At 41.8% G+C, this 24,833-nt stretch overlaps 1 protein-coding gene across 1 annotated transcript in view; it reads left to right on the forward strand.

Annotated features, from left to right (window-relative positions):
• The window catches only part of CPAMD8 (C3 and PZP like alpha-2-macroglobulin domain containing 8), a 61,389-nt gene that overhangs the window by 32,540 nt on the left and 4,016 nt on the right, over window positions 1-24,833 (forward strand). Inside the window, exons 27-41 of the mRNA XM_075723464.1 lie at window positions 2,248-2,329; window positions 3,897-4,053; window positions 4,522-4,596; window positions 6,560-6,725; window positions 7,277-7,363; window positions 8,298-8,434; window positions 8,829-8,984; window positions 9,378-9,440; window positions 9,815-10,053; window positions 13,346-13,433; window positions 18,910-18,984; window positions 19,710-19,815; window positions 19,917-20,027; window positions 20,697-20,909; window positions 21,377-21,451. Coding sequence (XP_075579579.1) covers window positions 2,248-2,329; window positions 3,897-4,053; window positions 4,522-4,596; window positions 6,560-6,725; window positions 7,277-7,363; window positions 8,298-8,434; window positions 8,829-8,984; window positions 9,378-9,440; window positions 9,815-10,053; window positions 13,346-13,433; window positions 18,910-18,984; window positions 19,710-19,815; window positions 19,917-20,027; window positions 20,697-20,909; window positions 21,377-21,451 — 1,830 coding nt within the window. The remainder of the gene's footprint in view (window positions 1-2,247; window positions 2,330-3,896; window positions 4,054-4,521; window positions 4,597-6,559; window positions 6,726-7,276; window positions 7,364-8,297; window positions 8,435-8,828; window positions 8,985-9,377; window positions 9,441-9,814; window positions 10,054-13,345; window positions 13,434-18,909; window positions 18,985-19,709; window positions 19,816-19,916; window positions 20,028-20,696; window positions 20,910-21,376; window positions 21,452-24,833) is intronic.

Here is a 24,833-nt window from a genome sequence, read left to right on the forward strand (position 1 = left end):
TGTTTTTCTCAGCATTTGTTTGGGAAGAGCCACGTGCAAAATAGTTTATAACTAAATACAATTCTCAGGACAAGTAAGAAATCAGAGGTCGTTAAAAACAAGAATGACCCAAAGGGACAAAGCTGTCTTGTGTATGAGTCAGACAATAGTCATGTCATGAAATCAGAGGTGACAGGATTAGGTGGTTCTCATCTGAAAATATAAATATAAAATGTAATATGTAATGTATTTCTTGTATTCAGCAGCAAAAGCCCAGTGCTGCTTCCTTTGCCTTGCTACAGTTGTTTCACTTGTAATTTTTTCGTGCTTGCTGATAGCAGTAAGATAAAGGGAATTTTTTAATAGTCCTGGTCAGTGTTTCCTTCGCAATGTCATTTGCTTTAGTTTCTTTTTATGAATCTGCAAACCTTCCAGGTTTTTGGCTCCAAACTCTGCCTGCTAATTAACCCTTATAGAAGAAATCCTCAAGAGTTTTAAACTTTTCTGTGTTTATTGGAGCCCTGCCAGGTATAAGGTTTAGATGGGAAAGTCTGTTTGCTCACTAGAAGGCTTTTGTGACTTACCAAGCCAGAAAACTTTTCATCGCTTAGTCATCCGTCATAGAAAGTGCTGATACCCAACAATTCCCGTGTATTCCCTAATCTTTAGAAGTGGCCTGAGCTAAACTAGTCAGTAATTTTTCTACTTTCCCACAATGCAGTTCTACAAAAGCAGGTGAGCAGGTGAAAACTAGAAAGGTGAACCTCTCCAGTGAGTCCAAGCGTCTAGAGGAGCGTTTAGAAAACAGAAGATTTCAGAAGAGCAAGCAAGACATAAACCTGTGCCATTATCAACCTAGCAAGCAAAGAATAAATGTAAGAGCAATGAAGCATAAGTCAACTCAAAATGAACATTCGGATAAAAGAACAGAGAAAGTTATAAGACTGATATAAAAATAAGAGTACTTAATTTCTCCATTTAACACACTGGAGATGAACTCTTAGGAACAATTTAAGGAGGAAGTGCTCAGTAGTAAATTGTATCTGAGGCCTATGTAGAAGAACAGCAATCTAATTTAATGTAACACCCATTGTTTGGAGGAGGAAAAAAAATAATACTGTTACTTATGCTTTCTTCCACGTACTTGTATATATCCCACAACCCCCACACAAAGATGTTTTTACTACAAGAGCATCATTAATCTCTAGGGCTTTGTTCCTCCCATTTTTCAAACCATTCTATCTGCATTCCCTACATGCATCCGAAGGCTGTAGAGCAACAGGAAGAAGTGTAGGAGTCATGGGCAGGCCCTGCTCGGGGATTGCGGAGCTGCCTGTATCTGAAGAGGTCAACAAAGAAACTTCGCCTCTGGAGATGAAAAAGTAATCCATTCCCTTAAAAATATCATGCAGTGTGGAATAAAACGTCTATTCGTGTATTGGAGAATTAAGCAGGCACTAAATGTCTTTTGACACGGTCTTCTTGCAGGTTTGACATGTCTCCCTATCAGAAATACCCATTCTGAAAGGTTTGATCCCAACGGGCATTTAAGAGCTTTATCAAAGCGTGTATTCTGTATTCCTCATTATAGAGGCTTCGAGTGCTTTATGAGGATGGGCAGTTCATGGTTGTAAGACAAACAGCTTTGAGAAGCAAATTCTTTTCCTAATAGGAAGAGCATTTTGACTATCTTTATTTTCAATCTCTGAAGACATCCTGGCGGAGAGTTCTTATCTTCAGTATTCAACTTGTTAATAATTGTTGTCTAAAACAAGCCTCATAAGACAGCCCTGGTAGCTAGGAAGTGTTCGTATACATTACGATCACAGCTGTTATTGTCATGTTACATTAAGTTGTCCCAAGCAACAGCTTTGGAGAAAAGTCTGAATTCAGGTGTATCCTTAAAGGAAAAAAAAACGTCATCTGTATGATGCTTTCAGTAAAATGGAAGGAGAATGGCTGTATGCTTCAGCAAAAATCTTTCTTTCAATACTGCATCTTTTCAGCAGGGTATCAAATTTTTAGCATTTTTACTGGCCAAAATGCAGGAGTTGTAGTCTTACAGATGTTAGCCTGAATGGACTTCTGAATAAGCTACAGCGTACGTACACAGAGCTGGCTCTATTGCTCACAGCAAAATAAGAGGTTGCCTCGGGCAGCAGAATCCCTTACACTAGTGCCAGATGGTCTGAGTCTTCATTCACTTTACATACTTGTTTTTCTCTGTGTGAGGATTTTGGACTCCCCCAGTTCTTTTGTGACTTCCAGGCTACCAGCGCCAGCTGACCTACAAGAGACAAGATGGTTCATACAGTGCTTTTGGCGAGAGGGATTCCTCGGGGAGTATGTGGTGAGTTGCTATTTAAAACGGAGTTAGAAAATTCAGTGTTTGCTAAACAGGAAAAATACACAATTGGCAAGGAAAGAAGAGTAATTTTCCAGCCTCCATCATGGTATCGCACACAGTGGAGAATAGAAATAATACTCAATGACTATAGGCTTACTGTTTCAGTGCTGCTGAGCGTTCATACTACTCTAGTAGGTGTATTATAGTTGTTTCGAGACTCAGGGGCAGTTAAGATAGTCACATCTACTAATATGTCCACGTTTTAGGCACAGAAGCTATAGATAAGGATCATATTTGGTCTTCTGGAATCAGAGTAGCAACGTATGGGGTATTTGAGTACTTAGTTCCACTAGGGAATGGAGCTTCACCTGAAGCACGTACAGAGAAACTTGCTGTCTCTAGAAGTGGCAGAGGCTTCCACCAGAGTAGAAAAAAAACCAAACACCAAAACCAACCCAAAAAAACCCCAAAGAAGTTTTTCTCCCAAGTGCTTTATTTTATATCCGCTCATGGGGGTGTAAATGGAATGGTATGGATTTGTGCCCTGAGAATTGACGTGCAGGACCTTTCAAAGTCAAACAATATGAGAACCAGAAATTATGAAACTGAGAAATCAGCTCATCTCACTAATGTTCCCCCTAGGAAACCATGGCCTTTAAGGTTGTACGTTACATCACATTAGCGTGTTAGTTCACTATAATGTCTCAGATGTAGTAGATTCTTGTCTTCATTCATTTGCTTGTGCTGTCATTTGACTTCTCCATCTGCTCTGTATTTTGCTTTAAACTGATTTTTCTTCATGAACGCATGTGAGGGAAAGTACCACTTCTATGATGCTGCTGCCTCACTGTTTCTAAGATAGTAAACTTTTATCTCAGATCTGGCATCTCCCAGTCCCTAGATGTAAAATATGGTGACACAGAATTACTTAACACTTGAAAAATCCCCTGCCAGGCAGCATGCTTTCTACCCTCCCATTCCTCAGAGGCTTGTAAAATGAATGATTCAATCTCCCAAAGCTGGCCAGAGTTCGCACTTGTTGCATGTCAGAGGTTTAGAATTCCAAAAACACTTCTGTTCCTTTCTTAAGTCTTAATTCTGTATAAAGTCTAACACAGCCTCAAACTTCAGCAATGGGTCTGGATTTCTTTTTTTCTTTTTAGTTGAGACAGTAACAAAATTGGAAAACTTACTCCTCTCTTTTTTTTTTTCTTTACAAATAATTCCATATTTGTAAGGATACTGATTCTTAATTTAAAATCTTTAATAATTTGGGTAGCAGATGAGCACCTATAAAAGGGAACTGAATTTCAGAGTGTGTCATAGCTAAGACAAATGTATCTTCCAGTTATACTTTTCAATTTAATTTGTTGACCCTTAATCCTGCTCTTATCCAGAAGATTGGACAGTGTTCAGGTGCTTTTATGTACCATTAATTTTTTTAACAATAAGTACTGTTTTCCCAACAAGATTTTTAAAACTTATGCTTTCTAAGAACGTTGTTTTCCCTTTACTGATACATTATTCTGAATTTGTTTTCTCAGTAAAGATGATAAATTCGTATTTACAGGCTAACAGCTTTTGTCCTCAAGTCCTTTGCACAGTCTCGTGGGTTTATTTTCATTGACCCGAAAGAACTAACAGCTGCCAAAGACTGGATCATCCAGCATCAGAAAGAAGATGGTTCTTTTCCTGCTATGGGCAGGATTCTAAATAAGGACATTCAGGTAAAAACTATACAGACTCAAAATCATGCAATAGGTGCGTTTTTAAAGTTATTATCAAAGCATACACTGCTGCAGGTTCCTTATGCCTAATATGAATATTGCACTTGACAGGCTAGAATAGTACAGGAAGAACCAGGGGAATTTCAGTAAAAAAGTCTATTGGAACGTATCTGTGTGCTGTCCCATGAGAATGGAAAGCAAGATGTCAAGTCTTGCAAAACATCTCAGAATCATGTCTCGGGGTATGGAGTTATGTGCATTGAGTGTATTCTCAGGCTATTGCTAGGGAAGGAGGCTACAATGTGGGGCTGGTTCCTAAATTTTGTACTCCTTATGTGCAAAGGAAAAGAAGTTCTGTGATGCCACAGCTGCTCTTATAACATATTATTTGTCTTGCTTCAAGAGTGTCTTTATCCAGTGTCTTTTCCTCTAGTTTTCATCCAGTGGTTTGTGTTTGTTGCCCTCCAGGGTGGAATCCACGGTAAGATCTCCCTGACAGCTTATGTGGTTGCATCTCTTCTGGAAACAGGTGTAACTTCGGAGGTAATAAAAACTTAGTTAAAATAGCTCTCGCGTTCTACATATTCTAAGAATTATCTCTATTTTTTTTTTAAACTTGATTTCACTGCTGTTCGCTTTCAAAGGTTCTGTGCTTACCAGAATAATAGCATTCAGGTAATGGAGGCTGTTTGAAAGCCTTGAGATTATTCTAAAGTAAGGAATCTATTCTGAAGTTATTCAAGATGATCTCCCATCTTTCAGCCATCAGCTCAAGGTTTATTCTACCAGAGCAAACTCCCTGCAACCCTATCCCCCAACCTCTCCCAGAAACGGCTGCCAAAAGTGTTTTCCGCTTTGTAACTTCAAGGTGTGATTGCAGCCTATGCAGATACTGGTGGCTTGCCTATATGTACTCAAAAAACCCCTTTAACTAGCTAGCTTAGTGCTAACAGGAGTTTATCTAGGGCCGCACAGGCTTCAGGGATCCAGAAAACTTTTGCGGTCTGCCTTTGCTACAGTGGCCAAAATGCTACTGCTGTTAGATTACAGTATCTTTGGAGAGCTGCACTCCTGTAATGTGCTGGATTGAGGACTCTGGAGAAAAATGTTTCTCTTCTTTGTAATGAGACAGAGCAAGAACACTACAGAAAAAAAGAATAGCTACACAGGAACGTGCAATTACACTGTATAATTTTTGAAGTAGGAAAAAACCCCATTGCTTCTAGTACAACTGGCGTTTTAGAGATTCCTTCTTAAAACTCTCCTCTGTTGTATTTTGCCTGTGTGCGGTTTCACTAGAATGGAGATGCTCAGATAACGTAATTAAACATTCCCACTAACTGGGACTGGGAAAATGTCCACTTGCAGATGCGCTGAGCAAGTCATGGATACAGTTCTTCACTTGCTCTTCAGGGGAAAGAGTGGTGGTGGGCGAGCAGGACTGTGCAGGTAGAACTGGAAGATTAAAACAGGAGGTGTAGTGGATATTGCAGCATGTCTTGGTGACCTGTACTCGGGCAGAAGGATTGCCCATTCAGGCAAAACCCAGTGAGTTTCTGGAGACTTTGAAACAGCCAGTGCAAGCAGCAGTATCTATTCAGAAACACTGTGATAATCTTGGCACTTCTAATGGCATCCCTGCAGAGGCTGAAGAGTGAGACCATGCTGCCATTGCCAACAGATAGCCCCTAACCCCCGGTTCTTGTTGGAGTCGAAGGTCTTCAATCTTACTAAAAATTTTAAAAAATTTAGGAAATCCTCAGGTGCTCATAGAGTAACTTTCTGCCTCCCTGTCAGCAGTGTCGTGTGTCCCCCCTCGCCAAGAAGTGATGAGATGCTCTCCCCGGGCTGCTGTGTGTCAAGACAGCCATAGCATTTTTATTTGCTGGAAGTGCAGTTTATGTGGATCTAATGGTTTTCCTAGAGGAGATTTGCAAGTGTTACTAATGATCTTAGCTAGGAAATGAGGAAGGGGAAGGTTAGTGCCACAAGGAAATCAAAGGAAACCAAATTACATCAAGTCCAATTAAATTGTTTCTATAAATTATCAGAGCCACGTTCCTACATGGTGAGGTCATTGAGGGAGTTAATAAAACATGTTTGTTGGCTGCAGGGACCCCTGGGAACCTTGGCCTTTATTATCCTCTGGCATCTGCTAGACGCTCCAGAGTGTCAGGAACGCAATCAAACATACAGTAGAGAGCTCGCTTCTGCTCTGTTCATCTGCTGCCTTGCAGGGGCATGAAATTTCTTCAGCTTTAGGGGGGAATAAATGTGTCTCTGTTAGTCTAGATCATTCTTGCTATGCTATTTGCTTTTTTTTGAATTTGCGATGCACAGCTTTTCGTAGGGAAAGGAAAGCATTAGTGTCATTCTGCAGAGAGGAAACTGCATCTTTCCTTTTTTCTTTTTTTTTTAATGGACACAAAGTAATGAGAAATAAAGTGATTCTAACTTCTGAGATATAGAGGCTGTAATATGTCTGGGCTCTTTCCCCTAAATGTAGGAAGAAAGAACAGCTGTTGACAAAGCAAAACACTTCTTAGAGTCCAACTTGTATTCAGCAGAAGACCCCTACACTACTGCCTTGATTGCATATGCCCTGACACTGCTACATAGTCCCTCTGCTGCTGTGGCGCTGCGCAAAATGAACAGCATGGCTATTACACAAGGTACTGTGCTCCCGGGTCCAATCTGGCAAGTCCCTGAACTGGCAATCTTAGAGGAACAAGCAAACAGCCCTTGCTACTTGAATGGTATATTCAAGGTACTGGAGAGGATAGAGCCTGTGAGATGAGGTCCTTCTCACGGCACAATTTGACTTTGTAAGGCAAGGGTTTTCCTAATTCTCTGTAGAGAGGGCTGAGTGCCTTAGTTCCGCTCATGCAGCTGATGCTGCAGGAAGGCAAGCGTACCAGAGGCTCAGCAGTGACTTTCCTGTCAATATGGCAGAGTTTGCCTTGTAACACGTCACGTTTGCTGAGGGTGTATTTTAATCCAAAGTCCAAGAATTGCCTAATTTGTCATGTTGAGCCATCTTTGTAATTGCAAAGGGAGCCTCTTGCCCAGAGGATGCTTGTCTAAAAGGAGGGACAGTGCAGTTCAGGGCACAAATCTGTTCTTTGAGTCAAGGCAGAAGTAGAATTTGATTCTTCCCATGTACAGAGGCTTAGCTGCAGTCCTGCTGTAATAACATACATATTCCACTGTCCTATTTTTCTAGATGGCTTTACACACTGGAGCTTGACGGGAACTCTTGTTACTGATGAAGATACCTTCATGGGATTTAACGATGGTCTCTCTCAATCAGGTACTTGTATTGCAAAGACGGAGATAAGGGAATGGGCTGCAACAGCAGGCTGCTGACTGCGTGTATTCTAGTGAATTGTTTGTATAATACAAGGTATTCTGAAAATGGCAGTCAGGGCAGGGTCCAGATGAAATGAGAGCTCATAAAAGGCAGGTAACGTTATGCTGAAAGAGCTGGTTAAGAGCAAACGAGAGACAGAGCTAGATGTGGTCAAGACAGGACTGTCTCTTCAGCCCCAGCTATCTCACCATCTTTCACTCCAGTTCTATAAAGACAGTGAGTGATGCAGAAGAGTGAGAGCCATATGGGATTCCATCAGGGAGGAATCATTTGAAATGGATATCTGAGAGAAGTCAAATACATTTAATTTTAGAGCTGTTTAGCTCTATTTTCAAATGGACCTGGGGATTGTATACCCAGCTTTTATTGGCAGTCACTTGCATTTCAGCTGATTTCATAGACTTTAACTATCAAAGCCACAACAACAGTGAATGATGCTATAATTTTCAAGTCACTTAAAGCCGTTGGCTCTTCTAATATGATGCAGGTGCACCAGTGTTCAGGAGGGATCTAACTGGATATTGTATGAAAATGTCTAGGACAGGAATACAGAACGGGCAGCAGCAAAGTAGAACTGGAGTGGGAGAGATGTTACTTATGGGCTACAATCAAGTAGAAAGAAGGTTGTCTATTGTGTGAAGGAAAGAACTTATGTTGGAAGCAGAGATATCTTTGGCACATGATGCATCTTGGGCGCAGACGTCTTTTAACTTCATTTTCTCTTCCTGTGTTTACTTCTACAGACTCTTAATTTTTTTATTTTATTTTTCAGTTAATGAATATTCATAGAACTATCTCTAGACCTGCCCAGATTCTCACTTCTAGATGGTATTTTGATTTTTTTTTTTTATTTTATCCCCTTCCCCCCCTTCAGTTGTTTCAGCAGAAGTGGAAATGACATCTTACGCCCTTTTGACGTACACACTCCTAGGAGACGTGGCCTCTGCACTCCCAGTAGTAAAATGGCTTTCACAGCAAAGGAACGCACTTGGAGGATTCTCATCTACTCAGGTGGGCTGCCTCCGAAAAAGGTAGCTTCAATGCGTGCATAATGAATTGTAGAAATCAATTGATTCAGGAGTGGTCAATGCAGAGTTTCTGTCTAGAGTCTAGACAGAAATGGTCTGTGTCCTGGTAAGAAGAAAAACTTTCCAGTGCTCTTTACTGCTTCCTTCTCGGACTGATAATCTGAAAGGAACCTAGACTTTGTCCTTACAGATGCCTTTGACAGCAAAAGTGAACAAAACCTGATATTTCTTCTGCTATCCAAATTAATAAGGAAGATTCTGCTACCAGAAGCTGATGACCGTACAGTACAGTGCTTGTTTATAAGTTTACTATGCTCCTGTATTCTTCACTATTCTGATCTCTTTCTCTTCTGATCTCTTCCTCTTCTGATCCCTAGGACACGTGTGTAGCCCTGCAGGCTCTGGCTGAATATGCTATCCTTTCTTATGTTGGAGGAGTCAACCTTACCATTTCCTTGGCTTCTACTAATCTAGACTACCAGGAGACATTTGAGCTTAACAAGATGAATAAAAAAGTCCTCCAGACTGCAGTGGTAGGTGGTTTTGTGTTTATGTAGCCAAATTTTTAAAGCGATCCACATAAGCTGGGTTCTGAATGACAACTCGGATAAGTTCAGTAATGGTAAAAGCACAAGTTAAACACGGAGATCTTGGGACTTTCTGGGGTTTTATGGCTGGGTTCTGATGTGAAGGAGGCAGCACTCAAAGGCATTTTTTGCCATAAGTAATGCCCGATGCTTATTTTGTGCTGCTGCTTGTTTCTACCACTGTTAAATGCAGGTGGCTGAAAAGAGTAAGCCATACTCACTTCTGCAGTTTCCTTTGTAACTGGAAAGATCTTTTGTACAGAATAAAGTTAAAATCGATATTCATTTCCATTCTCAGTGCCATGTCTTGTCTGTGTCTTAACTGTGGATTCTCCCCAGATCCCCAGTATTCCAACGGGGCTGTTTGTGAGTGCTAAAGGTGAAGGCTGCTGTCTGATGCAGGTAAAGTTGCCATGGGACTGGAGAAAGTATGTGAGCAGGTGATCTCTAAACTCAGCCTATTTGCCGCTTCCTTAATCCCAGTTTGCTATTACACTTTGAATTCCTCTCATAGTAATAATATAGCATGGTGTTGCTTTAATTCATAGAAGTAAATGTGATTGTACTAGGGTGACTGTGCTCTGGTATAGCTTTACCTATATATATAACTGTGTTGCAAAGCCTCTTGTCTCTGTGCCTGCTGCTTCCTCTTTGTGAAGAGATCTGGTGTTTATGCTAGTCTTTGGGGAACGTTTGTAGATGCTATGAAATGTTGGGGTCTAACAAACTGCCCTGATTTGTTTTGTTTCGTTCCCCCCCTCCCCTTTCTGCTGCAGATTGATGTCACTTACAATGTACCTGATCCTATTGCCAAACCAGCTTTCCAGCTCCTGGTTAACCTGAAGGAGCCAAAGTCAGAGCAGTATCTTCAAGCTCCAAATCTCCTGCGGTCTGTCTCTCCAGATGAGAATCGCTCTGAAGCCTTGCACAGGGAGAGGGCACTGGTGGATGATGATGACCCAGCTTCAGATCAGGACCACCAGGAATACAAAGTCATACTGGAGACGTGCACTCGGTAGGAAATGCCAGTCTGCATAATGTCCTGCCTGTTTCTCAGAGACCATCTAGTTTGCTGATCAGCACAGCTGCACTGATACATTCATTGATACAGGAAAAATTCTTTCTTGCTGAGAAAATTCTTTCTTGCTGCACCGTCTATATCTCAAACAGTGTAAGATAGAACACCTTGCATGCAAAATGCAGAATTTCAACCATAATTGTGGGTTGTAGGACAGAGTTATTGCATGGACATTCACAAGCATTGTCTGCTGGCATTAATAATTTTAGTGCTGAGTGTATGTCAAAGGTAGAGAAACAAGAACAAAATTTACAAAGAGGGCAACACCTTGGGTTTTTATTATTAAGTTTCATTATTGCCTCTCCAAAACCTGAAGAGGACAAATTGAATGTCATTTGCTTGTATCAGGTGGAAAATAAAAAGTTCTGGATTATTTTCTAGGTCTTCAGTAACAGGCTTTCCTTAAAAGCCTGACAGGCTAGATAATTTCAACTGGTTAACTCATATCTTAAACGTGTTGACAGTTTCATAAATATTATTGACTTGACTTTAATGTTTGAGTTGCTTATTCTTCAGTTTTGGATACCAAAAACGTAACAGCAGATGCTTGTTGCCATGATCTGATTTTCGAATCTATAGTAAAGGCACAATATATGCAGATACTTGTTTATAAGCTCTCTAAAGCTCATTGCTTATCTCCTTATTCTGCCTCAAGAAATCTAAAATAACTTTTAAAGATGGCATGATCCATCCTCCAGAAGTTTCATTCCTAGCTCTCAAAGCACTTTGCAAAGACATTAGCCGTTCCGTCTCATTTTACAGATTGGGAAACTTAAGAGAAAACAACTTGCCTGCAGGCAGACAGCAGCAAGAATAGTTTCTGACCTGTATTCAGTCCACTTAGATGTTTTGCTTAAACACATCAGTACTGCTGCAGTTATCAGGAGTTGCTGATCTCTTACAAAATGTTTTGGTTTTTAAGGACATTGTTGGAAAGTTGGCCCAAGAGAGGGAGAGCCACAACCAAAGTAAATAAGGAGGGCTTACAGCATCCTGCTGTATAACAGAAGAAACCATTCCCAAGCGCACTGTAACTATTTGCATATCTGTGACCAGGAGCATGGCAGGTGATGGGGTACAGCTTCACTGAACTGAAACAGCAGAAGGGTGAACAGCTCAGATGCAATTCATGGAAATGGAAAACTTTTGCTCCCCTATCAGTTTCTGTCTCCTTCCTTCCTGCAGAGGCAATGTGGTACAGTGGCTGCAGTCCTGAAAACAGTTGCAGTGACTCCAGGCAAAGATGAGAGCTTGTTATCTCTGTCGGCACGCTTGCCTCTTGCTCACATGGCCATGTTGTTGGCAGATGCCTCTGATTGCCACAAGCCTGTGAAATCCTGGGCCAGGCATTTTTCGGCCTAGTTGAATTCTTCCTCCCTCCAGTAACAACAGCCAGTGATGAGCAACTCAAACTCCTCATCCAAAAGTTTGCTAGGGTCAGTCTGGCTGTACATAACACAATATTGCTTTCTCAAGCTCTTCTCCCCCTGCCTCAGCGCTGCAGCTTGTCTTGGGGAGGTAGGCTTATAAAGTCTTGTCAGTCCCTTGAAGATGCCTGTAACTAAGGAGGCTGCCCTGCATCAACACAACCTTTCTGTTGTTATTCCTGAAACTTCTGCCCTGGGAATTGCTGGAGCAAAGACAGAAATTTGAGAGGAAGCCCAGTCCAAGGAGATTGATTGCTTGGAAAGAAAACAAAAGCAAATTAAATCTTCCCTTTCCGCCCCTTCTTCCTGTAACGATGCTCTCTTAACTCCTTCATAATCTTATTTAGGCAATGCGAATAGAGGAGTGCATCTAAGGGTGACAATTGAAGTATCTTGAGCTAGGGTGTTCTTCAGAATGTAATCGTTTTAAATGTCATGCTCAGTGAAATCCTTGGGGCACTTTTGAGGAGTTAGGGAGAAAACAGTATGGGAAATAAAGGACTGATATAAGAGAGTGGGGAAAAATGTAGGTAAAGGGATACTACAGGATTTTTTAAGGAGTCTGGTGCATGGAGTTAGATCAGGATTAGCAAGGCTTAATGTCTCTGGGAGACTGTCATCCCTGAGCTGTCTTACACAGAGCCAGCTGGATCTGTGCACAGACCATCTCATGCTACTGTGGGCGTACGAGCTTGGGTGTGGCATTGCATCCAGGCTGGCTCTGTGCAGAGCTTCAGCAAGCTCGCACACCCACCCTCGCTGCGGAGGTCTCCATATAGAGGCCTCCGAGTAGCCCTGCAGGAGCCAGTTCAGATCTGGCAAATTTGATGCTGGAAGCTGCATACTGTGTTTTCTCAGTGCTGGGCATGAGCTAATAAGCCCTCCTGGGTCCCAGCTCACTGTCTTTGTGGTGCAACTAAACAGCAAACAGGTAAGCTGCTAAGGAGGGATAGTTTAGAGCTGACTATATGTGAATGCAGAGAAAAGGAGCATTGTTCTGGACATAGCAGGAGCTGCTTTGTTATGATGTCGACTCTTCTGCCAGGCAGCAAGAAATTGAAATCTTCTGCAGTGGCCCAAATAAACTTTCTCTCCACCCCTTCCTGTGGTGGTGTGTTTTGTTTTGTTTTGGTTTTTTTTTAATGCACACTCCAGCAAACAACTCTGCATTTCAGTGGTTTTTTGGAGTCTTCATTGATATTATAGAGGACAATATAGGCAGTGAATTCTTTAACAGTAGTAACTAGAGAGTGAGGTTGCTGACTCATTAGCAAAGACACTTTTCTTGGTGTCAATTAGATGCTGGAGGGAAATGGCCGTTTATGAAACCCCAGGGTTGAATGACTCTGCCTGGTATTGGGAAGTAACATTCCTCTTACACCACAATCTATTTACAGCCCTCTGCTTAGGAAAGAACAGAAGTTTCTTCTACTCCAAGGGGTTATTCCCTTTTACCAAGTGCATTTGCTCAGTGATTAATTGAGAAATGAGGCAAGCAGCCCCACAGGAGACTATATCCTTCCTTCTGCTTTTCTGCCTCCATTTGCCTGGACATCTCCTACACTTCTGCTCTCTGTGAGTTGTGCTTAATTTTTGTTGAGTAGAAGCAGAGAAGAGGATTTTGTAAAGCCAAGTAGACTGTGGCTTTCAACAAGTCCTTCAAAGAAGAGTAGATCCTTTTAATTTTTTTTCCTCTGAAGTTTGTTTCAGTTGTTCTCCATCCTGAGTTGTCCATGTACCATTTGTTGTCTTGGATCCTGAGTTTGTTTTCATTCTTTCTCTCTTTTTGTTCTCATGGGAAGATGGCTGCACTCTGGATCTTCTAACATGGCTGTCTTGGAAGTGCCATTGTTCTCAGGGTTTCGTGCAGATATTGAGAGCCTAGAGCAGGTAAGATGCTGTCATGAGAGTGCAAGGCATGATCTCGGGCTAGGACCTGGCTCTGTAATGGGCAGGGATTCCCTTTGGGGAGCAATAGGAAGCAAATGCCGTTGGATGTTAGAGCACTGTCCAAAAAGATGCAATTAAAACTGGGGGGGAGGGCAGGAGATTTCACTTGTCAAAAAATATTTATCTGAAGTGAGTAAACAGATGTTCTGAGCAAGATTAACAAATTTACCGAACATGGCCAAATGAAGGTTTATTACTGAGCACAGTGCGCAGTAATTAAATGAGACCCATTTGGAAATGCTGAAGTGAAAATGTGCTCTAACAGGAGCTGTTTATGGCTTCTTAGTGGGCTGTGTTATCTCCAACATCTGGATTCCATTTCTTTGGAGGCTCTGTGTCTTGGAATTTTTTGCCTTTTTTTTTTTTTCCTTCTGGGAGAACATCATGTTTATTGCAAGCCAAACTGAGGTGGACAGAATGTGCCTCTTACCCAGCCAGCCCTCTAGGGGAGATGAACTGTAATCTTCAGCTTTGCTTTATGTTTTGTGGAAGCATTACAGTGTATTCACTGGTTTTTATGCTGCAAGTAAGAGGTTTTAAGGACTATGTAACTAAAGAGGTGTAAAATCCTTGCATCCTTGAGAACTGGTAAAGAGCTAAAAAGTATTTTGCTTCCAAAAGATCTCTTCTGTTAATAACTTTATCATCATTATACTGGGTGGGGGAGGGATTTGGGGAAAGAATTTAAAAGTAGAGTCATAGTGAAGACCAGGCAGTTTAATTTGACATCCTAATTCAAGGAACAGTGCACATTGCTTTGTCTTCTCTAGGATTTCACTTGATTTGGCTAATTTATAATATAAACAGCATTGCATTTTCCTGGAGAAAATGAGACCAATATGTTCCTCTTCAGGGGCTTTCAATCCACGTCAAAATCTGCTGTCAGATAGTCTCCTGGGCTGTCATTGAAGCCAGAGAAACTTGTGTAGTAGTCCCTGAGAAGAGAATTGCATCCTTTTAGTATTAGGGAGCTGTGCTGGAATACTTTTGTACAGAGACGCATGTTGATCGGATACGAAATTATTCCTGTAAAGAGAATTATCAAAGTTATTTTATATCTGTTCACTAGCTGCATGTTGAGAATTCTGTTTTCAAATGCATGCATGTAAAATGTATCAATTTTTATTTGCCTGTTGACCTTTGAGTGTGATATTCTCTCTCACATGCAACAAATGGTGCAACAAACTGAATATGGCTATTCAGATGAGGCAAGACCACCAGTAGGAGGTCTCCAGTATCCCTGTGGTAAGAGAAAGGAGGAAAATTAGGTGAGGGGGCCTGTAGTGGGTTTGGTTACTATTTTATCTCCTCCTGCTGAAGGTGCTAGAGTGACAGTCATTTGCACTGCTTTCAAAGTTCTTTTTCACAGTAATTCATGTAAATAATGGCAGAAAAAATACGTCTGGAAACTTCTGGCTTAGGCTGAGAACTCGAAATGGGACAGGAGGAGAACAACAGGATATCTTTGTGGTATTAAACCCATGGAATGTTTTATCAGCAGAGGAAAAGCAGGAGTAAAGGGATGGAAAGAGTTGAAACAAAGAGTGCAAAGGGCGTTTCATTACGGAAAAACAGAAAGTTTGTTGGGTTAATTAACAAATCCCTGTACTTCTTATTTTTCCTGAAATGAGCTAAGAAGAAACTACAGAAATAGGAGCTCCCATCGGTGACTACCTCCTTTACCGGTTTCAGCAGGGGATGGAGTTAAGAGTTTCTAGGCTGAGAGTCCTGAGAAGGTCCCATAAGCTCATGTGTTACAAGGGACCGCATGGGTTCTGTCATTTCAGTCCCTGATTTTTTTTTCCTTTTTGCCAAGGTAGCTGTGCTCTGGTATGAGGCTTGTTTACACGGCTGGGCCAGACAGGTGTCCCAGATAAAGACCTGTAAAGCAAACATGCTTATTTTGTATTTAGTTACTACTAAAATGCTGCTACACACAGCAATCTGCTCCTGTGCTGTGCTGATGGTTTACACTAACCCGTGTTCGGGGCATGTTGTACACATTCTAAGTAGAGGAAACACCAAAGACAATTGTGAATATATGATTACCATTAGGATACACACTCTGCAAGGAAACTCTGATTCTGATTCCCCAATGAACTAGCTGTATAATGTTTTGGAACACTTCTGTTGGCAGTACCTCTTATTCTCTCATCTTCTGGTGTGTTGCTGTAACCCTTGTGCTCTGTGACACTAGCCTGCCTCCGAGGTTTGGTTTCTTATGACTTCAGAGTTCCTTCTGTCACAGTCGGTGCCATCTTGCTGGTGCCGCAGCACTGCTGGTTCCTTGGCCAGGTGCGGGTGCTGGTCAGCACTCCTAAATTGGAAACAAGCACTGGGCATGTGGAAACTAGAGCAGAGAAAGAGGGAGATTTCCCGTGCTGCTTGTCAGATGCATCAATGTCTGGGAAGCATCATGTGTCAGCTTCCTAGCCTTCGCCGTTCTGTCGTATCCCTGAACCTGGCCTGGCTGGAAGCAGTCAGAGGGGACGAGCAAGCTGCCCTGCTGCTGCCCAAGAGTTACTTTCTTGGTGCTGGGTGAGCTCTCCAGCATGTTGGGCTTTCTCTAGCACTAAGCAGGTGAGGTGGTTGTGCTTTCCCTTGTGGCATCTTCCCACCTGTCTGGATCTCATGTTCCTGCCTCTACGGGTAGAGAAGCAAGAGTCACCGTGTAGCCCTACCTGATAGGGTCTCTGGGCATAGAATGGCAGGTGATTTGTTTTCCTTTCTCCCCCTGTCTTAGTGGGAAAGGGAGCTGATTCTCTTCCATGACTGGGAAGGCTGAGCTCCTGCAGGACAGGGCTGATCTGATCTAAGTCCTTGCAAATCTCAGAAGGATGCCAGGTACTTCATGCGGTGCCTGCTCCTTCAGTGCTTGTCAGATACAAAAGAGCTGGTTCAGAACCCACCGTTTTGAAAGTCCTTTGGGCAAAAGACTCTGTAATTTGTGCCTTGATTTGGAGAGAGGATTCTGTGCTGGGGATTCAGCACTGGGCAGTCCATTTCCATAACCAGTACAGAATTACTTCCTATGGGTAGTAGTAGATTTTGCTAAATTGGGAAGGATATTGCATCTTCAAGGGGGAACGTTCCCTTTGAAGAGCTGAATTCCATCTTTCTTATTGCAGAAGCCCTTTGCATCTGTAAAAATGAAATGTAGGGACAAAGCTCAAGCATATATATAGGTAGGCAGTGAAGATGCAGATACAACCCCTGTGATTTATTCATGGCTATCAAATGTGTATCCAAACGACGCTGACAAAAGTGAAGTTCTTGCACTGAAGACCTGGTACTAGTTTTCTCTTGTATTTTGGACACCACCTTCAGCAGAGCCCTGTCATTCCCACTGCTGCATTTTCTTGTTACCCTAGCCATTTCCCTCTCCTCCTGGCGAGGAGGGGCAGGGCTGTAAATCAGATTTCCTTGTTTGTTGTTTGCCCTCACAAGGGAGCAGTGTGCGCAGAGCGGGCCCATGTGCAGCTCCAGGGCAGTGATGGTTAATGACTGCTCTGTTGCACGTTGAGGGCAGCCCCCCTGGCTGTGCAGCCACAAATCCTTCTAATAATGTTGGGTGTCGACAAGGTCAGGAGGTCACCACAGGCTGGTATATATCAAGCTTCACCAGAAAAATGCAACTTTAGCTGAGCTGAGCATTTCCTGGTGGCGCCAGCCTCTCCAAGCCCTCATAAAAGGACTGTCTGCAGCCATCTACTGCTGAGTAATAACAGCCACCATCAGGCCCCTAAAATTATAAGGACAAATTAAATTGGCCCTTTCCATATTGTGTGGGACTTAAACACATGTTCCTTTGCTTGTTACAGTAATAGCAGGAAGCTGTGTGCAGAGTTTTACAACTAGAAGCACTATGCTGAAAAAATTCACAGTTAAAGCTGTTGGTAGCAGGTTTGGGCAAATTTCAGTAGAAATGCTTTCTGCTTCATGTCATTCTTTCTAATACATAATAATAATAATGCTTTGTTCTCCTTTCCACAGAGTTTTCATTCTAAGATCTCAAAATAACTTAGGAACGTTTTAAAAAAAAAAAAAAAAAAAAAAAAGAAAAAAGAAAAAGCCAAGGAAATATTATCCCTATGTCACAAAAGGGATTTTCTGAGAGAGAGCTTGAAGTAACAGAACAGTTTAGAGAATAGAATTAAGGTATCTGCTCTGGCCCTTATTCCGCTCCCCAAACTGGGATTAAAACACCAGAGTCCATTTCCACAGACCATCATCCTTCCCGGCTTCTGGATTAAGTGATTTCCATGATAGATGTGTTCTGAATACCATTTGTCAAAACAGTAATGATTGATCGACTGATCAAGTACATACAGCATGACAATCGTTATAATATTGAGATGCTAGTATTCCAAATATGGAAAATCATAGGAGTAACTCTCTTGGAAAGTTTAAAATAAAACTTTATAGAATTATATCAGATGATAGCATTTATATTTTGGTGGTTACTCATTAGCATTCTGTACCAGGGAGAGAGTTACTAGATTCTTTGAGGTGGTGCAGTAATTCCGTAAACGAGGGCTCTTGCACTTTCCTCTGAAGACCGTGATCACGATATATGTACTGACCTGCAGTCAGCATGAGATGAGCTAGAGCATTTTTACAAGGCTGGGGTAGATTAGGGGCAGTAGCACCCCAGATGTGGGAAGTACTCTTAGACTGTGTTCTGATACTCCTTAGACATGCAGATTGTCCTAAGAAATAAAAGGCAGAAGAAGAGGTAGTCTGTGGGCCTGACTGGTACAATGCAAATTCCAAATCCCTGGGCCTCAAGGAGAGAAGATGAGTGGCAGAGGCCTGGCCTGACCCCATTCGTCAAAAGGGAGGATGCCTAGGGCTCTTTCAAATGGCTGCTCTTTTCAAATGTAAGGATCAATTTTCCTGGCAGAAGAATGTTTTGGATTTTTCAGCTGGTGGGAGAAGGGGACCTTTAATACTTGGTGCGATCCAGCAGCATAATTCCCTGGCGGTCTGAAGGAGTGTAAATAACACACTTAATCAAGTGTTTTGGGGTCTCTGAGGTCTTGCTTGAGCTTTAGTACTGAAAACAATCTGGGAGCTATTCAATTAGATTATGGATGACATGTCAGGCGTAGTCTGAGGGAGATAAATGCACCAGGGACCAGGAAGAACGCTCAGCGTTGTGCACCTTGCAAACATTCCTTATCAGGTCACAGAAAAGAACACAGATGGCTTTTTCCTCAGTTGTATGACAGCAACTGCAATCCTCTCTGCATTTCCCCTCGCTCTTACTGAAACATCCTTTTCCAGCAGAAGAAATCCCTGGGGTTTAGTGTCTGATCAGTTTTCTAAGCAGTCTAAAATCTTTCTTCTCTAATTTCAAACTATTTTCTATAAAATGAGATGAAACTAAACCTGTTGATTTCCCCCCCCCCTCCAGTTACTGATGAACAAGCAAATTGGATTAAAAAGATATGAAGTGGATGGAAGAAAAGTCCTTTTTTATTTTGATGAGGTAACGGCTTTGTTTCTTACAATTATGTTGCTTTTCAATGAAAGGCAAATGACAAGTGGATCAGGCATAGACATTGTATTGATGTTGATGGATCCTCACAGATGAGTTTTACCGTGCAGCTTTAACTGGCCAGTTGCTTGAGCCTCTTCTGAGCAGGTGGGTGTTACGGTTTTGGTTGGAAACCAAAGCATAATAGAGGCAGGTGATTAGCTTCAGCCCATATAGAATTTCTCGGCAGATATGACTTAGTTTTTGCCTCAAAATAATCTCACCTTCAGCTACAACTAGCGTTGCTGAAAGGACAGAGTGAAAATGCAGTCTAATTCAGATGTCTCAGCACGTACCTGAGAGTGGAAGCTGGGATCTCTCCTGGCTTGGTCCTCAGCCGTGAATTGCTAGCTAGTTGCATTAGCAAGCTGGCTGATGGCAGGAGTGGTGCTAGGGAAGACAGAGAATACAGCTTGAGTTTCAGGTTTGACTTTCTGACACTGTTGTATGGCAAGTATGTGCTTTAAAGGCCAGCAAAGTATCACATATTTTAATTAATCCTGTTCGGCTTTTATTCATCATCTTTGTCTCTATACCTAATATAACAGGTGTCTTTGTTCTCCCCAAGTGTCTTGCACAGCGTGTTTCATTAGGGGCACATGCTATGTTTATTTGCCTTTCTCTTCATTTAAAGTGCAGTTTTTGTTACAATGAGTCTTTTACGTAATTTCATACAGATTCCTAGCCAGTGCATGACCTGTGTGAAGTTTCAAGCTTTCAGAGAGCATATAGTTGGGAAAACAGCTCCTGTGCCTATCAAAGTTTATGATTACTATGAGCCAGGTATGTGCCCGTTTTCCTTTGATTTTTGCCAGCATTAAAATTCGGCCTAGAGCTCTAGGCATAAGGCTCAGTTGTGATTTCTTCTTCTTGCTGGCCTGCAGCTTTTGAAGCAACTCGTTTCTACAACGTGAGTGAAAACAGTCCCCTGGCTCGGGAGCTCTGTGATGGGCCAACGTGCAATGAGGTGGAAAGCTCAGCTAGCCAGTGGGTTGGTAAGTTGCACCAAAGCCAAGCAGATTGGAGCCCACAGACATACTTTCCAGGAGTTCAGAACTCAAAATTATATTTAGAAAAATGCTCTATTTCACTATCTGTGTTAGTGGAAGTTTTAAAAAGGTTTGTGGGATAGCGGTATTAAATGTATGACAGCCAAACAGACCAATGTAGTCTGCTCTTCAGTCACCAAAGTGACTATTACTTGCTTCAGAGGCAAGATATAATGTATAATTCTGGAAGAACCTGCACAAGGTGAGATGTATTAATAAACATAAAGGTGAAAACTCTTTAAAATGCAATTTGGTTTTCTTTCTCTAAAACAGCTTGCAATAGAGTTCCACAATTAACTGTAGGAAGACTGAAAAATTTCATGCATCAGTGAAAGGAATAACTTTCCCCAGAAACTATACATTCCTTTCTGTGGTCTATGTCATACAAAATAGTTGCTTTATCCTGTATCTGGAATCTGCTGCAGTACGGTTCTTTCAGAAAGACAGCTTTACTCCCAGAGCTTTTTTATTCTACCAAGTTTGTAAATTCCTATCAGAAGTCTTAGGGAATTCAACACAGAAACTTACATCAGAGAAATAGAAAATTGCCACTCCGTCTTCCCTTCCCCATGCTATGCAAAAATATTGCTTTGGATGCCTTTGTTTACTTTCCAGGCTTTGTTCACTCTGGACCATGCAATAACATTTTTGGCTGCTTGGAGGATGAGTATTTTGAGCAATGCATGTGTTCGCGAGACTGTGGCTATGACGGGGAGCCTGTATGTGGATCAGATGGACAGATTTACCCGAACCATTGCCAGATGGAAGTAGCATCGTGCAGGAATAATACAAGGATAGAACAGATGCCCATGTCTCAATGTTCTGCCTGTAGGTTTCATTCAATTCCCTTTTCTGTTATGATCTAGTTGCAGGATGCTACAAATCCTCGTCTAAGCAAACGATAATTCTGTACGTGTGGTAGGAAAAAGAGGAGAATTCAAAACCTCATATGTATTATTTTGCTACTTCATACTACAGGGGATTAAGTTACAAGAGCAGTTGCCTTCCTGCGTAGCTCAGAATAACTGGTTTTCTGTTCCCATGAATACATGTTTTACCAATCAGAATGAACTTCAGAGAAAATTAGTGATACTTTTTTATCTGAAGTGAATAATCCTAGATAAAAATGACATCCATGAAATGCAACATTTTTTAGAGATTCTGCATGGGTTTTCAACATGTGCCATGTAGTAGCTCAGTCAGCTGAGTATGCCACCTCTGGAAATGCAAACGTTTTCTAGAGATTCATTAACAAATTGTATAACCAATGCATTTATTTTTCTTTTTATTTACAGCCAAGAATTTGCCAGAAGAAAGGGAGACGCACTCCCACACAGCTGAGCAACCCAGTGTTCAACAAACTCCAGCAGGTAGTATCACACCTTTGCATTTATCCAAGGCCTTTTTCTTTAGCAAGTTTAAAGCTTATCCCATCGCTGTATAAAAGTGTATATGGCTCTTAAGCACATTTAAGTAAAGATGCTGAATTTCTTCATCTTTTCTAAAAGACAGAACATTCAGAAATCAGAAAAAATGCAGAGGTCAAGGAAACTTAGGATGATAACTGTTTGACAATAGACTAGGTCTTCTAGTCCTTTTCCTTTCAGGAAATCTTGCGTGACATCTGCTCTATTCAGTGCACAGGTAAGATTTAGGTAATTGTTCATAGGAGTGGGCAAGTGACTCTCCTCTTTTCTCAGCCTTGGTATGTTTGAACAACACACACTCTTGTGATCTTTTCTTCAATATTAAGCTGGAAAGATCACATTTAAAACCAGGCTGATGTAATGTGTTTCAACAAACAACTGAACAGGACATGACAACAGACCAAACCATTGCAAGAACTAGAATCCGGGTGGATTAACTTTGTCTCTAGCAGTTCTGTGCAAAAATTCAGCTGGCAGTCTTGATTCCCTCAGAGCTGCTGTTTGGAATAAAGGGCCTTAGTGAGCAAAAATGTTAAGGTCAGTAGATGGAGTAGCCAGGAATTTGGCTGCTCATTTTATTTAGTGCTTATATTCATACACTTTTTTCCAAGACTCATGTCGAACTTGCTCATGGCTCACAATAAATCTCACCAAGAAGCAGTGGAGGGTCAATAGAATAGTTTGTTTCATGCTGTTTCTAGTAAATAAACTGGACTAGATTTTTCCTGGCTGCTTTCCACTCATTAATTTTCCCCTGGCCTCTAACTCTCCTAACAAATCGGTAAAACAAGTTAATTCTTCAAGAGAAGACTCTATGCCTTCTCATGTCCTTCTTGTGCACCAGAGTTCAGACTAGCATGTGTCCGACATGCGAGAGACCATCCTGTTCTTTGCCCTTCCTCTGCTCTACAGAAGTTGATGGCCAGTTGTCTTATTAAGGTATAAAAGCATGGTGAATATTCCATTATGACTGTTTCTATAGGTCATTCGATCTTACAGTGTTAAATATCTCTCCTGTTTTCCCTCCCTTTGTTTCTGGACTTAGTGTGAGTATACGTATAAGATTGCTGTCTGTTAGAGTAACTGAGATGAATGCTTGTTGCTTTTTATTCTGTGCAAATGCTGCGTACTCAGCATGGAAACTCTGTTTGCAATCTGAACCCTTTAAAGCAGCATTCCCAAACTGCCCTGTAGGGCACTGCTGGTATGCAAGGCCATACTAACTGTTTTGCTGCTGGTCTACAAAATGGAACTGCAATTACATTATTTTCTAATAAAAATTTTATAGTAAAAATAGTTACCTGGGAAAAAAACTGTGGAACTTGACGGTAGTCCACAATTCAAAAATTTTCAGAACAGTGTTTCTGAAATAATCTGCATTAAAGTATCTGTCTGAGAAAAATAACCCTCTGGTTTCTGTTCTCAGCAAACAAAAGCAATGTTGGCTCAGTATGCTGTCAGTGAGAGCAAAAGTGGAAATCCTGGGTTGGGGTTTTTTTGTGTGGCATTTTTATACAGATGTTAGATTAACAAACCCGTTTGCCATAAGGATATGTTTGTCAAAGCACAAGCATTTAGAGTTGGCTTTGTTCTAGGATCTGTAAGCATTCAAGTTGAGAGTCTCCTGGAAGGCAGATACCTCTTCTGAACTGAGCTGTCTGAACAGCCATGGCAGAGTGAGCATTCAGAAATAAAACTGACTAAATCCTGCATCAGGAAAAGCGCCCAGCATGTGATTTTCATTAATCCTCTGGGCTCCTCTCAGGTCAACCACACAGTACACGAATCAAAGTTTAACAAATGAATGAGTCCCTCCTTATACCCGGGTTTCATTTGGGCTCACTGGTTTGTTAGCATTGAAGCATGTGATTGGTTTAAGTCTGCTCAGGTGCTCTGGGTTTCTAGTGAAAGTTTTGATGAGCCATGGCTAAATCTGCGATTTCCTAAAAGGATGCAAAACTCCAGGAGACAAATCAAGCTTAGGGCAGGTTGGTGAAACTGCCTCAGTGTGTTAATCTTCAGGGAAAACCATTTTCTTGGAGAACCTCGTGGTATTTATATTGTCTGAAATCCTTCTGTATTTGCCATATGACTTGTGCAGGCTCATCGTGGTTTGATTGATGCTTTCATTGTTAGCTCTTGTCTATGTTACCCCAGCAATGGAAACAATGAGAGCCAGCTTCCTTCCAGCAAACAGTGGGGAACTTCATAATGTGTTTGGGCTCACTCTGGCAAACACAGACTTGCAGTGTAGTTCCATATACACCAGTGAGCTTGCTAGAATAAGCAACAGCTTTTGAGTTACACTGTTCAAGGTAAGCAATTGTATATAGACGGTCCTGAAAAATCAGGCTGCAGCGCTTCTTGCAGCACCTAGGTATTGTCAAAGCATTTTAAAATGCCTTTCAAAAATCTGCAGCAGATGTTGCAGCAAGTGAGGCAGAATGGCTGAGGTTTCCTCTTAAACCTGTGGCCTTTTTTTGTACAGATGGGTAGATCCTCTGTGCATCTTTAGAAATATTCTCTTGATTGAGAGGGAAGTGTGCAGGGTGACAGGACTCAACTGAAACAACTCATGTCTGAATCCCCTTCCTCAGCTGTTCTTTCTCACAGGTGAATTACTGAGACTCAGAGGGATGGATCAGGTTTTTGATGAGTAGCATGGACCCACGTCTGCCTCTAAGCATTGAAGCTCTGCTAGTATGTTTTCACAGCCTGCTTCAGTCATACTTGTTTGGACTGAAAGCTCCTGGAGCAGGATTTTGGTTGCTAACTGGAGTATCAGTATCTCGAGTGCCTCTGTCTGTGGCTTTTCTAACATCATTGTCGCACTAGGCTACAAAAATGTGGGTGGATTTCAGAGCCTCGGGGATCCTCAGTAGCTCTGATACCATCTCTCTGATGAGGTGGTGCTTTGATTGCTTCCAAAGATCATTAACGCTCTTCTGAAATTGCCTAGTCTGCCAAAAGTGCTAAATGTATAGCCACTGATGTTGGAAGACAGTGTGTTGGTATCACGGTAATGTTGTGATTCTGCATGTATTTGATGGAAAAGCAGTATGAAAGAGTGGCGCAGCAGTACTCGGTGGTATCAGTGCTGCTGCGGTGTTGCACCCTGCTGGTCTGAGCCCGCAGCCCACCCAGCTTCACGCTGTCTGACCCCCAGCCTTCTCCCCACAGCTGGAGCCACGTTATTTGTACAGTTCTGCTTCAGCAGTTAGAAAGGCCGATAGCTGGAAGAAAATTCTAGGTGGAAGTATGATACTTTTATTTGGTGGTGGTGGTGGTATTATTTTTTAAAAAAAATTAAATGCTGTCACCCATC

This window comes from Pelecanus crispus, chromosome 20, assembly GCF_030463565.1.
Source record: "Pelecanus crispus isolate bPelCri1 chromosome 20, bPelCri1.pri, whole genome shotgun sequence".
NCBI classification, from domain to species: domain Eukaryota; kingdom Metazoa; phylum Chordata; class Aves; order Pelecaniformes; family Pelecanidae; genus Pelecanus; species Pelecanus crispus.